Here is a 16,357-nt window from a genome sequence, read left to right as displayed (position 1 = left end):
TCCTTCCCCCCCTCTTTTATAGCCTTCCCTCCTTCCCTCCCTCTTTCCATCCTTTCCTCCCTCTGTCCTTCCTTCCTTCCTTACCTCCTTCCTTCCCCAGCTAGAGTTTATATTGTGGGTTTTAACATGATTGTGTTTCATATGTTTCAACCTCTGAGTTATTTATACTGGGATTCAGAGAACTACCAGGAAGTAAGAAAACACTAGAGTTATTTATACTGGGACTCAGAGAACTACCAGGAAGTAAGAAAACACTAGAGTTATTTATACTGAGACTCAGAGAACTACCAGGTAGTAAGAAAACACTAGAGTTATTTATACTGAGACTCTGAGGACTACCAGGAAGTAAGAAAACACTAGAGTTATTTATACTGAGACTCAAAGAACTACCAGGTAGTAAGAAAACACTAGAGTTATTTATACTGAGACTCAAAGAACTACCAGGAAGTAAGAAAACACTAGAGTTATTTATACTGGGACTCAGAGGACTACCAGGAAGTAAGAAAACACTAGAGTTATTTATACTGAGACTCAGAGAACTACCAGGTAGTAAGAAAACACTAGAGTTATTTATACTGGGACTCAGAGAACTACCAGGAAGTAAGAAAACACTAGAGTTATTTATACTGAGACTCAGAGAACTACCAGGAAGTAAGAAAACACTAAAGTTATTTATACTGAGACTCAGAGGACTACCAGGAAGTAAGAAAACACTACAGTTATTTATACTGAGACTCAGAGGACTACCAGGAAGTAAGAAAACACTAGAGTTATTTATACTGAGACTCAGAGAACTACCAGGTAGTAAGAAAACACTAGAGTTATTTATACTGGGACTCAGAGGACTACCAGGTAGTAAGAAAACACTAGAGTTATTTATACTGAGACTCAGAGGACTACCAGGTAGTAAGAAAACACTAGAGTTATTTATACTGGGACTCAGAGAACTACCAGGAAGTAAGAAAACACTAGAGTTATTTATACTGAGACTCAGAGGACTACCAGGAAGTAAGAAAACACTAGAGTTATTTATACTGGGACTCAGAGAACTACCAGGAAGTAAGAAAACACTAGAGTTATTTATACTGAGACTCAGAGAACTACCAGGAAGTAAGAAAACACTAGAGTTATTTATACTGAGACTCAGAGGACTACCAGGAAGTAAGAAAACACTATAGTTGTGTGACTGTGATGGGGTTTTCTTTTGCTGTTGTTTCCCTTGTGAAAGAGGTCTTCTGACCTCAATGAGAGAACCTGGTTCAAAAAGTTTTTTTTAAAAGTTAACATTACAACAAACTGCAAGATTATATATTTTTCCCTTTGCACAATGCTCTGCACTACAAACGTGTCCATAAGCCTGCAGCTGTGTTTGGTTGGGGCATGTTCTCCTCTCCTCCGCTCCTGCCTGCTATAGATATAGAATGAATAGAACGGGGTTCCCCAGTCAAGTCAGCGATGGCATAATGGGTGGACTGGCAGCCATTGCAGGTGAACCCCTATGGGTACGCAGGACGTACGAGTAGGAAGTAAAAGCAGGATTCAACTCAACGGGCATTAGAAAATATTAGAAGGGCCACCACACGTTCAGGCTGCTACACAGAATCTATGGAGTCTCTAGTCTAGAGCTTCAACTAGAAAATATTAGAAGGGCCACCACACGTTCAGGCTGCTACACAGACTCTATGGAGTCTCTAGTCTAGAGCTTCAACTGTGTTTCAGAGTAGTTTTAAACTCTAAATGGTTAAATGAGTGAGAAATAGATGTCATTGTTGCAATAGTTTTTGAGTGGGCAACATATATTATCATCTGAAATTGACATGTTGAATAATTTTGCCATGTAAAATGATTGTATATTTCCCTAATGGGGACAGTTTGTGTTACTACCTTACACAAGCTGGCATTTTCACCCCATAAAATTGAGTGGAATTACACATCCTTTTTACCTCAGATTGGTGATGTTAGTATAAAAGTTTACAGTCATCACGATGACATAAGATTGATTGCTTGAAACGGATCAATATCTTTGGTTTTGTACCGTTGCAACTTCCTTTAAACTGCACACAGAGACATTAAAAAGGGATCCAAGAGTTCATCTGACTCTGGGGAAGTAGATAAACGGCTTCATTACCAAAATCCAGAAGTATCCTTTTAAGTTAACTTCCCTTTTTCGTGATGGCAGCCTCCAAAATAATCAACATCCGATGTTCTAAAATATAAGCCTTATGCAAGTTCTCATCTAGTCAACCTTGTACAGTGGGGCAAAAAAGTATTTAGTCAGCCACCAATTGTGCAAGTTCTCCCACTTAAAAATATTTTTTTAAGTGGGTGAATAATTTGCTAAATAAATTCATAAAAAATCCTACAATGTGATTTTCTGGATTTTTTTTCTCATTTTGTCTGTCATAGTTGAAGTGTACCTATGATGAAAATTACATGCCTTTCTCATCTTTTTAAGTGGGAGAACTTGCACAATTGGTGGCTGACTAAATACTTTTTTCACACACTGTTGCTGGTATTTTGGCCCATTCCTCCATGCAGATCTCTTCTAGAGCAGTGATGTTTTGGGGCTGTTGCTGGGCAACACGGACTTTCAACTCCCTCCAAATATTTTCTATGGGGTTGAGATCTGGAGACTGGCTAGGCCACTCCAGGACCTTGAAATGCTTCTTACGAAGCCACTCCTTCGTTGCCCGGGCGGTGTGTTTGGGATCATTGTCATGCTGAAAGACCCAGCCACGTTTCATCTTCAATGCCCTTGCTGATGGAAGGAGGTTTTCACTCAAAATCTCAAGATACATGGCCCCATTCATTCTTTCCATTACATGGATCAGTCTTCCTAGTCCCTTTGCAGAAAAACATCCCCAAAGCATGATGTTTCCACCCCCATGCTTCACAGTAGGTATGGTGTTCTTTGGATGCAACTCAGCATTCTTTGTCTTCCAAACACGACGAGTTGAGTTTTTACCAAAAAGTTATATTTTGGTTTCATCTGACCATATGACATTCTCCCAATCTTCTTCTGGATCATCCAAATGCTCTCTAGTAAACTTCAGACGGGTCTGGACATGTACTGGCTTAAGCAGGGGGACACGTCTGGCACTGCAGGATTTGAGTCCCTGGCGGCGTAGGGTGTTACTGATGGTAGGCTTTGTTACTTTGGTCCCAGCTCTCTGCAGGTCATTCACTTGGTCCCCCCGTGTGATTCTGGGATTTTTGCTCACCGTTCTTGTGATCATTTTGACCCACGGGGTGAGATCATCAGTGGTCTTGTATGTCTTCCATTTCCTAATAATTGCTCCCACAGTTGATTTCTTCAAACCAAGCTGCTTACCTATTGCAGATTCAGTCTTCCCAGCCTGGTGCAGGTCTACAATGTTGTTTCTGGTGTCCTTTGACAGCTCTTTGGTCTTGGCCATAGTGGAGTTTTGAGTGTGACTGTTTGAGGTTGTGGACAGGTGTCTTTTATACTGATAACAAGTTCAAACAGGTGCCATTAATACAGGTAACGAGTGGAGGACAGAGGAGCCTCTTAAAGAAGAAGTTACATGTCTGTGAGAGCCAGAAATCTTGCTTGTTTGTAGGTGACCAAATACTTATTTTCCACCATAATTTGCAAATAAATTCATTAAAAATCCTACAATGTGATTTTCTGGATTTGTTTTTCTCATTGTGTCTGTCATAGTTGAACTGTACCTATGATGAAAATTACAGGCCTCTCTCATCTTTTTAAGTGGGAGAACTTGCACAGTTGGTGGCTGACTAAATACTTTTTTGCCCCACTGTATTTATGGTTAACACTTGCATCTGTGGCCATAGCAACGCTCCTCTGGTCACTACTCATCGGCTAAAAAAAAGCCTTGTGGGTTTTCTGATGCCTCTGCAAAATATATATTGTACCACTCAAAAGTTTGGACATTCAAGAGTGGCTAGTTTGAAGAATCTGAAATATAAAATATATTTTGATTTGTTTAACAGTATTTTGGTTACTACATGATTCCATATGTGATATTTCATAGTTGTAATGTCTTCACTATTATTCTACAATGTGGAAAATAGTACAAATAAAGAACAACCCTGGAATGAGTGTACAAACTTTAGACTGGTACTGTATGTTTTTAAATAAGTACATACAGTACCAGTTCCCTAACCCTACCACCCCTCCCCTAATTGGAGTAAACTAATGTACAACAACATTTAGGCTTCTACTTACAGCTTATACATACTATATACATTTTACTGACACAGTATATTTTACATTAGTGTTTTTTTTGTCCCCCTACAAGATCTTGCATCTGCAATTCCGCTCTTAACCCTTAAAGGGGATTTTTCAGTCTTAAAGGGGCCTTTTTCAGTCAACCACTAACCACACATTTTTCCTTACCCTTTCTTAAAACACAGGCTCCTGCGAGCCGTGACGCAAGTTGCCCCTAACCCCCGAAGAGGGTGTGGGTTCCAATACCAAATGATATGAGCATTATCTCATAATGATCCGAGCCCCCTATCAATCTGGTTACCTCTCCTCCTTTTGGGAGGAGTCTGACCTGGGGATATTCAACGTCCATTATTTCTCTCAATGTTCAACCTCCTCTGTGCTCCGTTTGTGAGTTTAAGTGAAACTTCTTCATGGGTGTGTGTGAGATTAGGGCCTTCCTGTCAGCACTTCCTTCCCACGCTCTATGCTTACTAAAAATGACTCTGAAAGCTAGGCCTAAACCAACTTACTCTGACGGTAGCTAGCTAGCCAATTGATACAACTTGTTTTCTCTAGATGTATACTAATGTTCAGAAGTTTGGGGCCACTTAGAAATGTCCTTATTTTTTAAAGAAAAGCTATTTTTTTGTCCATTAAAATAAAATAAAATAGATCATAAATACAGTGTAGACATTGTTAATATTGTAAATTACTATTGTAGCTGGAAACGGCAGATTTTTCCAGCACCCAGCTGGATGAAGGCATTTGTGGGTGAAGGCTTTTCAATGCGAGAAATTGCCAAGAAACTGAAGATCTCGTACAACGCTGTGTACCACTTCCTTCACAGAACAGCGCAAACTGGCTCTAACCAGAATAGAAAGAGGAGTGGTAGGCCCTGGTGCACAACTGAGCAAGAGGACAAGTACATTAGAGTGTCTAGTTTGAGAAACAAGTCCTCAACTGGCAGCTTCATTAAATAGTACCCGCAAAACACCAGTCTCAACGTCAACAGTGAAGAGGCGACTCCGGGATGCTGGCCTTCTAGGGAGAGTTGCAAAGAAGAAGCCATATCTCAGACTGGCCAATAAAAAATAAAAGATTAAGATGGGCAAAAGAACACAGACAATGGACAGAGGAACTCTGCCTAGAAGGCCAGCATCCCAGAGTCGCCTCTTCACTGTTGACGTTGAGACTGGTGTTTTGTGGGTACTATTTAATGAAGCTGCCAGTTGAGGACTTGTGAGGCGTCTGTTTCTCAAACTTGACAAAAGCTAAATCTGGAGACTTATATCTCCCTCACTAACTATAAGCATCAGCTGTCAGAGCAGCTTACCGATCACTGCACCTGTACACAGCCCATCTGTAAATAGCCCACCCAACTACCTCATCCCCATATTGTTATTATTTTTTTTTGTTGCTATTTTACACCCCAGTATCTCTACTTGCACATCATCATTTGCAGATCTATCACTCCAGTGTTAATGCTAAATTGTAATTATTTCGCCACTATGGCCTATTTATGGCCTATTTATTACCTTACCTCCCTAAACTACATTGGCACACACGGTATATAGATTTTTCTATTGTGTTATTGACTGTACGTTTGTCTATCCAATGTGTAACTCTGTGTTTTGTTTTTGTCGCACTGCTTTGCTTTATCTTGGACAGGTCGCAGTTGTAAATGAGAACTTGTTCTCAACTGGCCTATCTGGTGAAATAAAAAATAAAAATAAATAATAATGGGCCTCTGTACGCCTATGTAGATATTCAATAAACCATCCAGCTACAATAGACATTTACAACATTAACAATGTCTACACTGTATTTCTGATCTATTTGATGTTATTTTAATGGACAAAAAATTTGCTTTTCTTTCAAAATCAAGGACATTTTTAAGTGACCCCAAACATTTGAACGATAGTGTATGTTAGCTAGCTAAGTCAGCAATGTCATGAATACATCTCCTATCTTCTGTCAACATCAGGATACGATTTGAGCGCACTAGTTAGCTCCAAAAGTGGTGATAGTATATGATGATGGTGGTGATTGTATATATTTTCTGGTAATAGTTGACTAAGGTTTATGCAACATACTGGCCGTCTATTCCTCTTCTTTCTTGGATAATCAGTTTGCTGAAATAAGTCATGATATTTTGAAGATCAATACATAAAAGTTACTCCCGACACACACGTGTTACACTTGTATTCAGATGACTTGTAATTTTGCTAAATCAGTGCCTTATAAACTGCTCACGTGCCAATATTTACCAAGCTGTCTCACTCAAGACACAAATTGATTAGCTTGTTCTACTGTAATCAAATAGCTTGTGCAAATGAATCCCTCACATTGATATTGAATTGAAATGAATGGAACTGGGACAATAGGCAGCGGCGACATTGCAGCGTCTTCTAACAGACAAACCTCTAGGAACTTTGGTGTCCTACATCTACCTGACGTTAGATGACAACCAGTCATAGCCGTAGTATACTGTATGAAGCACACTCACAGATTTTTATAACAATTACATATATTTCTCACTATCTTTAACCATGGAGAGAGTTTTAAAATGTTACTAAACACAAGTCAACCATGCACTCTAGACTAGTTTCCATAGTGACTGTGCAGCAGCCTGAACATTTGACTTTCCTACATTCAGTGGCTAGCTACACTGCAAAAATAATCGTACCGCGTTTCCGTGAAGCAATCGTAGTGACAGTCCACCACAACAAACCCAAGAGTTTCCTGATTAGCAAAGGTTAGTGTATGTTTCATTTCATTGTGTATTAGAAACACAGGTTGAGATCGTTGTGAGGGGATTTCACCAGTGATTGAATGGGGAATTGGTCTTGCCGGGAAAATGTTGTCCTAGGTTGCAACAGTAAACAATGGGGGCGGGGCTTAGAGGGTTAGAGGTTCCAAGCCCATTCTATTCATTCTATTTCTATTGCTGCAGGGAGGGAGGTGTTGTCTTGGCAACCGAAGAACTTTGCTTGTTTCAGCAAGGAACATCAAGTTATCACAGAGACGGACTCAACCACAATAGTGCCTGGTCATCCCGTCTTCAGTCAGCTGTTCGTTCCATTTATTTTTTATAACGGTGATGACGGTTATTTCATTTATTCATGACGGGCTTCATCCATAACCTCCAGGCCTAATGGCATATCAGTGTCTGGAAGGAAGTGACATTGTATTTTGTTCGATGTCCTGCCTCTCTAAGTCACTCTTGAAAGACACCTCTGTTCTTAACCACTCCTACTACTGATGAGGCAGGTCTCATCTTGTTTGGGTCTTCTCAGAGCTTATTGGGGAGACATTTCTAGGCACCTCATCACCTCTTCCCCACAGCTGTGTGTTCATACAGCACCTGTTTTCAGTACATGATCAATCCATTGACACAATCTATAAGTGGTTGGCTGTATTTGTGCAGAATCACATTTCAAACATTTCGATTTTTGAATTGGTAGAAACAGAAGTATTGTGGAAAATGTTTGATAGAAAATGTTTGATTTAGTGGGGAAAAAAGTATGAATCATACCAATCAGTAGAGATAAGTGGTGTTTTGGTGTCCCAGGGTCATATTAACTTTGCACCAAACAGAAGATAACAGACTGCAACACGGAGGATGTGTCCAATAAGAAACACTCGTTTTTCATTTTTCTGCTGCAAAAGGTTTTGCTACGGTGTGCACTAATGAATACGTCCCAGCATTCTGTGTGTGGCTGTGTGCTGAAACAGAACACTGGTTGTTTGTTGTTCCATCCAGGCTATAGCCCAGAACTCTGAACTGAGAGAGCGGCTGAGCAACATTCACGCTGAGTCCAGCTGCGTCCCAGAACCCTCCACTGGGCTCATAAACCTCTCTGGTCCCCTACAGGTGGGTGTGGGACGTGCATGATGACGTGCATGATGACACACCCTCCCTCCCTCCCACATCAGCATCATCAGGTTTACAAAATTCCGCTAACGTGTCAGTGGATTCTGGATTCCAGAGGATTCTGGATTTTATGCATGTTCCCTCCTAATTCTAGGAATCTAAACCGTGATTTCTGGGATAACCTGGGAACTTAACAGACTTTTCCAACCGTGATCATCATCATTGTTATCCAGTGAGAACAGGCTGTATGATTATAAAAACATCTGACACATTATCATCTGCTGGCCTTAGTCCCAATACAACAGGTGTTGTCCCACTCACTGCATGTTCAGCCCCTCTGTGATGATGAGTGGTTATCATCACAACATCTCCTTAGTTGTTACAGAGTAACAGGTTCAGCAGTGTTTTCTACTCCTAACTGCTACAATATGGATGCTTAGTGTTGACAGCTCCAACTCCTACTTACCAAGCTGAGTGTTGAGACAACAACTGATTAGACTGAAGGGATTGTTAGTTGTAAACACCTCTCCTTCTGTTCAGAGTCAGTTGTTATCCTTAAGAGCTCACACTCGCGCGCACACACACACACACACACACACACACACACACACACACACACACACACACACACACACACACACACACACACACACACACAAACGGATTCAGAGTACCCTCTGGAGCTCACTGTTGTGTTTATTTAATCAGATCTGATGATAGGGTACAGCCTGATCCTGTTGATCACATCCCTGGATGCTTCCAGTACACACACACACTCACATGCCCACACACACACACACTCACATGCCCACACACACACACATGCCCACACACACACACACACACGCACATGCACACATACAAAACAAACACACACACACACACACATGCCCACACACACACACCCACACATGCACACATACAAAACAAACACACACACACATACACACACACATGCCCACACACACACACCCACACATGCACACATACAAAACAAACACACACACACACACACAGTTAGTGATTCTGTTATTGTCAGAGGAGTTTCCTCAGAGGAAGTCTTCCCTGTTTCCTCATCATTAATTGGTCAACAGAGGCATGAGGGAATCAACAAGTAGGCCTAATGCACTGTCTGGGTCCCCCTCTGGGTCCTGGTCAACAGTACTGTCTGGGTCCCCATCTGGGTCCTGGTCAACAGTACTGTCTGGGTCCCCCTCTGGGCCCTGGTCAACAGTACTGTTTGGGTCCCCCTCTGGGCCCTGGTCAACAGTACTGTCTGGGTCCCCCTCTGGGTCCTGGTCAACAGTACTGTCTGGTTCCCCCTCTGGTCCCTGGTCAACAGTACTGTCTGGGTCCCCCTCTGGGTCCTGGTCAACAGTACTGTCTGGGTCCCCCTCTGGGCCCTGGTCAACAGTACTGTCTGGGTCCCCCTCTGGGCCCTGGTTAACAGTACTGTCTGGGTCCCCCTCTGGGCCCTGGTCAACAGTACTGTCTGGGTCCCCCTCTGGTCCCTGGTCAACAGTACTGTCTGGGTCCCCCTCTGGGCCCTGGTCAACAGTACTGTCTGGGTTGCCCTCTGGTCCCTGGTCAACAGTACTGTCTGGGTCCCCCTCTGGGCCCTGGTCAACAGTACTGTCTGGGTCACCCTCTGGTCCCTGGTCAACAGTACTGTCTGGGTCCCCCTCTGGGCCCTGGTCAACAGTACTGTCTGGGTTGCCCTCTGGTCCCTGGTCAACAGTACTGTCTGGGTCCCCCTCTGGGCCCTGGTCAACAGTACTATCTGGGTCCCCCTCTGGGCCCTGGTCAACAGTACTGTCTGGGTCACCCTCTGGTCCCTGGTCAACAGTACTGTCTGGGTCCCCCTCTGGGCCCTGGTCAACAGTACTGTCTGGGTCCCCCTCTGGTCCCTGGTCAACAGTACTATCTGGGTCCCCCTCGGGTCCCTGGTCAACAGTACTATCTGGGTCCCCCTCTGGTCCCTGGTCAACAGTACTGTCTGGGTCCCCCTCTGGGCCCTGGTCAACAGTACTGTCTGGGTCCCCCTCTGGGCCCTGGTCAACAGTACTGTCTGGGTCCCCCTCTGGGCCCTGGTCAACAGTACTGTCTGGGTCCCCCTCTGGGCCCTGGTCAACAGTACTGTCTAGGTCCCACTCTGGTCCCTGGTCAACAGTACTGTCTGGGTCCCCCTCTGGGTCCTGGTCAACAGTACTGTCTAGGTCCCACTCTGGTCCCTGGTCAACAGTACTGTCTGGGTCCCCCTCTGGGCCCTGGTCAACAGTACTGCCCTATAACAGGAATAAGGTACATTTGAGACACAACCTGTATGAGTGTTCAATTCACACAGTCACGCTATTCTTTGGAAATGTCCATGTTTAATCATGGTTTATTGTTTCAGACAGTAATGTTTTTTCCTTTTGAAAGTTCTAACAACAGGAGAATGAGTTCCAATTAATCTGAGCCTAAACCTAGCTGAATTAATCTGAGCCTAAACCTAACTGAATTAATCTGAGCCTAAACCTAGCTGAATTAATCTGAGCCTAAACCTAACTGAATTAATCTGAGCCTAAACCTAGCTGAATTAATCTGAGCCTAAACCTAGCAGAATTAATCTGAGCCTAAACCTAGCAGAATTAATCTGAGCCTAAACCTATCTGAATTCATCTGAGCCTAAACCTAGCTGAATTAATCAGAGCCTAAACCTAGCTGAATTAATCTGAGCCTAAACCTAGCAGAATTAATCTGAGCCTAAACCTATCTGAATTCATCTGAGCCTAAACCTAGCTGAATTAATCTGAGCCTAAACCTAGCTGAATTAATCTGAGCCTAAACCTAACTGAATTAATCTGAGCCTAAACCTAGCTGAATTAATCTGAGCCTAAACCTAGCTGAATTAATCTGAGCCTAAACCTAGCTGAATTAATCTGAGCCTAAACCTAACTGAATTAATCTGAGCCTAAACCTAGCTGAATTAATCTGAGCCTAAACCTAGCTGAATTAATCTGAGCCTAAACCTAGCTGAATTAATCTGAGCCTAAACCTAACTGAATTAATCTGAGCCTAAACCTAGCTGAATTAATCTAAGCCTAAACCTAGCTGAATTAATCTGAGCCTAAACCTAGCTGAATTCATCTGAGCCTAAACCTAGCTGAATTAATCTGAGCCTAAACCTAGCTGAATTAATCTGAGCCTGAACCTAGCTGAATTAATCTGAGGTTAAACCTAGCTGAATTAATCTGAGCCTAAACCTAGCTGAATTAATCTGAGCCTAAACCTAGCTGAATTCATCTGAGCCTAAACCTAGCTGAATTAATCTGAGCGTAAACCTAGTTGAATTAATCTGAGCCTAAACCTAACTGAATTAATCTGAGCCTAAACCTAGCTGAATTAATCTGAGCCTAAACCTAGCTGAATTAATCTGAGCCTAAACCTAGCTGAATTAATCTGAGCCTAAACCTAACTGAATTAATCTGAGCCTAAACCTAGCTGAATTAATCTGAGCCTAAACCTAGCTGAATTAATCTGAGCCTAAACCTAGCTGAATTAATCTGAGCCTAAACCTAGCTGAATTAATCTGAGCCTAAACCTAGCTGAATTAATCTGAGCCTAAACCTAGCTGAATTAATCTGAGCCTAAACCTAGCTGAATTAATCTGAGCCTAAACCTAACTGAATTAATCTGAGCCTAAACCTAACTGAATTAATCTGAGCCTAAACCTAGCTGAATTAATCTGAGCCTAAACCTAGCTGAATTAATCTGAGCCTAAACCTAGCTGAATTAATCTGAGCCTAAACCTAGCTGAATTAATCTGAGCCTAAACCTAGCTGAATTCATCTGAGCCTAAACCTATCTGAATTAATCTGAGCCTAAACCTAGCTGAATTCATCTGAGCCTAAAACTAGCTGAATTAATCTGAGCCTAAACCTAGCTGAATTAATCTGAGCCTAAACCTAACTGAATTAATCTGAGCCTAAACCTAGCTGAATTAATCTGAGCCTAAACCTAGCTGAATTAATCTGAGCCTAAACCTAGCTGAATTAATCTGAGCCTAAACCTAACTGAATTAATCTGAGCCTAAACCTAGCTGAATTAATCTGAGCCTAAACCTAGCTGAATTAATCTGAGCCTAAACCTAGCTGAATTAATCTGAGCCTAAACCTAGCTGAATTAATCTGAGCCTAAACCTAGCTGAATTAATCTGAGCCTAAACCTAGCTGAATTAATCTGAGCCTAAACCTAGCTGAATTAATCTGAGCCTAAACCTAACTGAATTAATCTGAGCCTAAACCTAACTGAATTAATCTGAGCCTAAACCTAGCTGAATTAATCTGAGCCTAAACCTAGCTGAATTAATCTGAGCCTAAACCTAGCTGAATTAATCTGAGCCTAAACCTAGCTGAATTAATCTGAGCCTAAACCTAGCTGAATTCATCTGAGCCTAAACCTATCTGAATTAATCTGAGCCTAAACCTAGCTGAATTCATCTGAGCCTAAAACTAGCTGAATTAATCTGAGCCTAAACCTAGCTGAATTAATCTGAGCCTAAACCTAGCTGAATTAATCTGAGCCTAAACCTAGCTGAATTAATCTGAGCCTAAACCTAGCTGAATTAATCTGAGCCTAAACCTAGCTGAATTAATCTGAGCCTAAACCTAGCTGAATTAATCTGAGCCTAAACCTAACTGAATTAATCTGAGCCTAAACCTAACTGAATTAATCTGAGCCTAAACCTAACTGAATTAATCTGAGCCTAAACCTAACTGAATTAATCTGAGCCTAAACCTAGCTGAATTAATCTGAGCCTAAACCTAGCTGAATTCATCTGAGCCTAAACCTAGCTGAATTCATCTGAGCCTAAACCTAACTGACATTATGTTCTCCTCTTATTAGAAGCAAGACTCCACCGATGGATCCCACCCCCTAGTTCACCAGGCGTCCAATGAGAGCAGAGCGTCCATCACAGAGTCTCTGTCAGAGTTCTTCGATGCTCAGGAGGTTCTACTGTCTGCCAGCTCCTCAGAAAACGAGGTCAGTGTCTGACTGGGCTGCTCTCTCTCTCTGCTGTTGAAACCAGTCAATACTGGAGGAGGGAGCGGGAGGAGGAAGGAGGGGTGGAGGGATAGGAGGACAGGGAGGGAGGGAGGATCGGGGAGGAGAAGGAGGAAGAGGAGCAAGGGGAGGCTACGGGGTGGGAGGGGGATGAGGAGGGGGATGAGGAGAGAGGATGAGGAGGAGAGGGAGGAGGATAGAGGAGGGAGGGGGATGAGGAGGGAGAATGAGGAGGGAGGGGACTGAGGAGGGAGCGGGAGGAGGAGGGAGGATGAGGAGGGAGGGAGGAGAGAAAGAGGAGGAAAGAGAGGAGGGAGGGGGATGAGGAGGGAGGAGGAAAGAGAGGAGGGAGGGGGATGAGGAGGGAGGAGGAGAAAGAGAAGAGGGAGGGGGATGAGGAGGGAGGAGGAGAAAGAGAGGAGGGAGGGGATGAGGAAAGAGGAGGTAGAGAGAGGAGTAACAGACAGAGAACTAGAGGATACTTTGTCTGGACACACTTCTGGCTTCAGACTTAATGAGGCACCTCCAGTCAGAGCTCTGAGCTACAGGACATGTTCAGTATGTTTTCTGTTCCTGTGTGAAAGTTAATTACCCCCATCTAAAAATAACATACCCTTACTGCAGAGAGGAGAGGAGCTGAGGTGTACATTAGTCAGTGTCTTCTCTGGGACCGACCGTCTCCCTCCCCCTCCGTTCTCAAACCCACTGAATGCATCCCAAATGGCATCCTATTCCCTATTTAGGGCACCATTTAGGATGTTCCCATATGTTGTGACAGGATGTTGAAAGAGACCTGACAGCTTCCTGTTTCCTGGTTCTCACATCTCTCAGGTGGGCGCTGTTAAAAAGGTATATTTGACCATTAATGATAATCTGGGATTTATTCTTTACCCTGCAGGCCTCTGATGATGACTCATACATCAGTGACAACGTCAGCGACAACATCTCTATGGACAACTTCAGCAACGAGACGGAGAGACCTAACTCGGGTAAGGGGACACTTTACCATGTGTGTTTCAAGTGGTGCCCTATTCCCAGTATAATGCACTCCTGTTGACCGGGGTTCATAGCTCTGTTCAACACTAGTACAATAGGGTCTAATTTGGGACTTGTTTTCCTGGTTACGTATTGACATACAGTAGTTATGACCACTAATATCCTGATCATAACCCTCCACCCTCCAGGCTGTGAAGAGAACGGGGCCCTTCTGAGAAGACGCAGGTCGTGCCTCCCGTCGGCCAGCCCTAACACCAGTAACATCAGTTTATGGAACATCCTTAAGAACAACATAGGGAAAGACCTCTCCAAGGTATCCATGGACTTATAGCTTTATTTCTGTCAACTGTGTTGGTTTATTTCTGTCAACTGTGTTGGTTTATTTCTGTCTATTATGTTGGTTTATTTCTGTCTCCTGTGTTGGTTTATTTCTGTCTACTGTGTTGGTTTATTTCTGTCTATTGTGTTGGGTTATTTCTGTCTCCTGTGTTGGTTTATTTCTGTCTACTGTGTTGGTTTATTTCTGTCTCCTGTGTTGGTTTATTTCTGTCTACTGTGTTGGTTTATTTCTCTCTACTGTGTTGGTTTTTAGTTGTGTTTGTGATTTGTCTCTGCCTACGTAGAGCTCTAAACATTACTAAATGTCTTATTATTTTACTTACATTATTCTATTTGGTTTACGTGACATTATTACATAATTACTACATTTGTTTTCTTATGAAGGTGACCAAATCTAGCTTTGTGATTGCTGTGTAAATGTGTTCTAATGATTATTCAGGTGGCTATGCCTGTTCAGCTGAACGAGCCCCTCAACACCCTGCAGAGACTGTGTGAGGAGCTGGAGTACAGCGAGCTGCTGGACAGAGCTGCTAACACACAGGACCCCTTTGAACGTATGGTGAGAGGGGATGTGTACACACACACACACACACACACACACACACACACACACACACACACACACACACACACACACACACACACACACACACACACACACACACACACACACACACACACACACACACACTGGACTCCTTTGAGGGTATGGAGAGAGAATATGCTCTAAATACACACACACTGACATAGTACCACTTTCACAACGGGACCCGCACACATACACACACCGAACAGATTCACACATCTGAGCACACAAGACCCCTTCTGCACAAATGGTGAAGAATACACACTCTCCACGGTAGTGCCGTAATGTCCTATGGACATTTGAGGAGAAGTTACATTTCATTCCCACTGGCTAGATCCTGATTGGACACTTCGGCTGTAGCCAGTAGTGTGCCTCGGCTCGCTCCGTTTTAAATGACTTGGGACAAATTATCTGTTTGGTTTTCTGCTTTTGTGCATATAATTGTTCATCGGCAATTGTATATGACTACTAAAATGGAGTGAGGATTTAGGATCAGCACTTGGCTGATTTGATGGCGCTTTATATTCACTGACCAGTTTCTCTAAAGCGAGAGACATTTGATGAAAGCCTTTGAAGACATGGGACCTCACTGCGGTAATAAATCTGTGTGGAATATATTTCCCGCAGAGCGTTTGTTCCATTTGAAATGATGAATGTGTGTTACCGGCTGCAGTAGCTCAGTGTGAAGGCCCAGAACTAGACCCACAGCTTCCAGACTCCCCGACCAATAGAAGTTGAGTGGAGTTTGTCAGTTTGTCAGAGAGGTGGGCGTCATAGCGATGATACATGAGGTGAACTAGAGAAAAGGGCAGAGGTGTCAGTAAATACTGGCTGCGTTCCAAATGGCTCCCTAATACCCATTAAGGCTCTGGTCAAAAGTAGTGCACTTGGGAATAGGGTGCTATTTGGGATGCACTTGTATTTATTGACACCTCAGCCCTCTTCTCTAGTTCACCTCATGGATCATCGCTATGATTGTGTGTTCTCTTCCTCCTCTCACTGCATTATCAGCAGGCAGAGCCAAACATCAATCAACAGCTAGGCATTAGTTACAGACAGAGTTACAGTAATGCTACATCAATCAATAGCTAGGCATTAGTTACAGACAGAGGTACAGTAATGCTACATTAATCAATAGCTAACCATTAGTTACAGACAGAGGTACAGTAATGCTACATTAATCAATAGCTAACCATTAGTTACAGACAGAGGTACAGTAATGCTACATTAATCAATAGCTAAGCATTAGTTACAGACAGATGTACAGTAATGCTACATTAATCAATAGCTAGGCATTAGTTACATACAGAGGTACAGTAATGCT

General features: G+C 42.9%; 1 protein-coding gene across 4 annotated transcripts in view; it reads left to right on the top strand.

Moving 5' to 3' along the window:
- The window catches only part of LOC110515064 (oxysterol-binding protein-related protein 3), a 129,201-nt gene that overhangs the window by 92,700 nt on the left and 20,144 nt on the right, over positions 1-16,357 (top strand). For 2 of the 4 annotated variants that reach the window (XM_090187202.1, XM_090187198.1), the window contains 4 exons: positions 12,954-13,091; positions 14,011-14,101; positions 14,297-14,421; positions 14,887-15,006. In XM_090187202.1, the coding sequence (XP_090043328.1) occupies positions 12,954-13,091; positions 14,011-14,101; positions 14,297-14,421; positions 14,887-15,006 (474 nt within the window). Of the gene's footprint in view, positions 1-7,955; positions 8,383-12,953; positions 13,092-14,010; positions 14,102-14,296; positions 14,422-14,886; positions 15,007-16,357 lie in introns of those variants that run through there. The other 2 variants (XM_090187215.1, XM_090187209.1) reach the window with 2 other exon arrangements.

Source organism: Oncorhynchus mykiss, chromosome 2, assembly GCF_057628025.1.
Source record: "Oncorhynchus mykiss isolate SJ-2025 chromosome 2, ASM5762802v1, whole genome shotgun sequence".
NCBI lineage: Eukaryota > Metazoa > Chordata > Actinopteri > Salmoniformes > Salmonidae > Oncorhynchus > Oncorhynchus mykiss.
The sequence above is the reverse complement of the archived record's forward strand: the minus strand, read 5'-3'. Positions and strand labels throughout refer to the sequence as shown.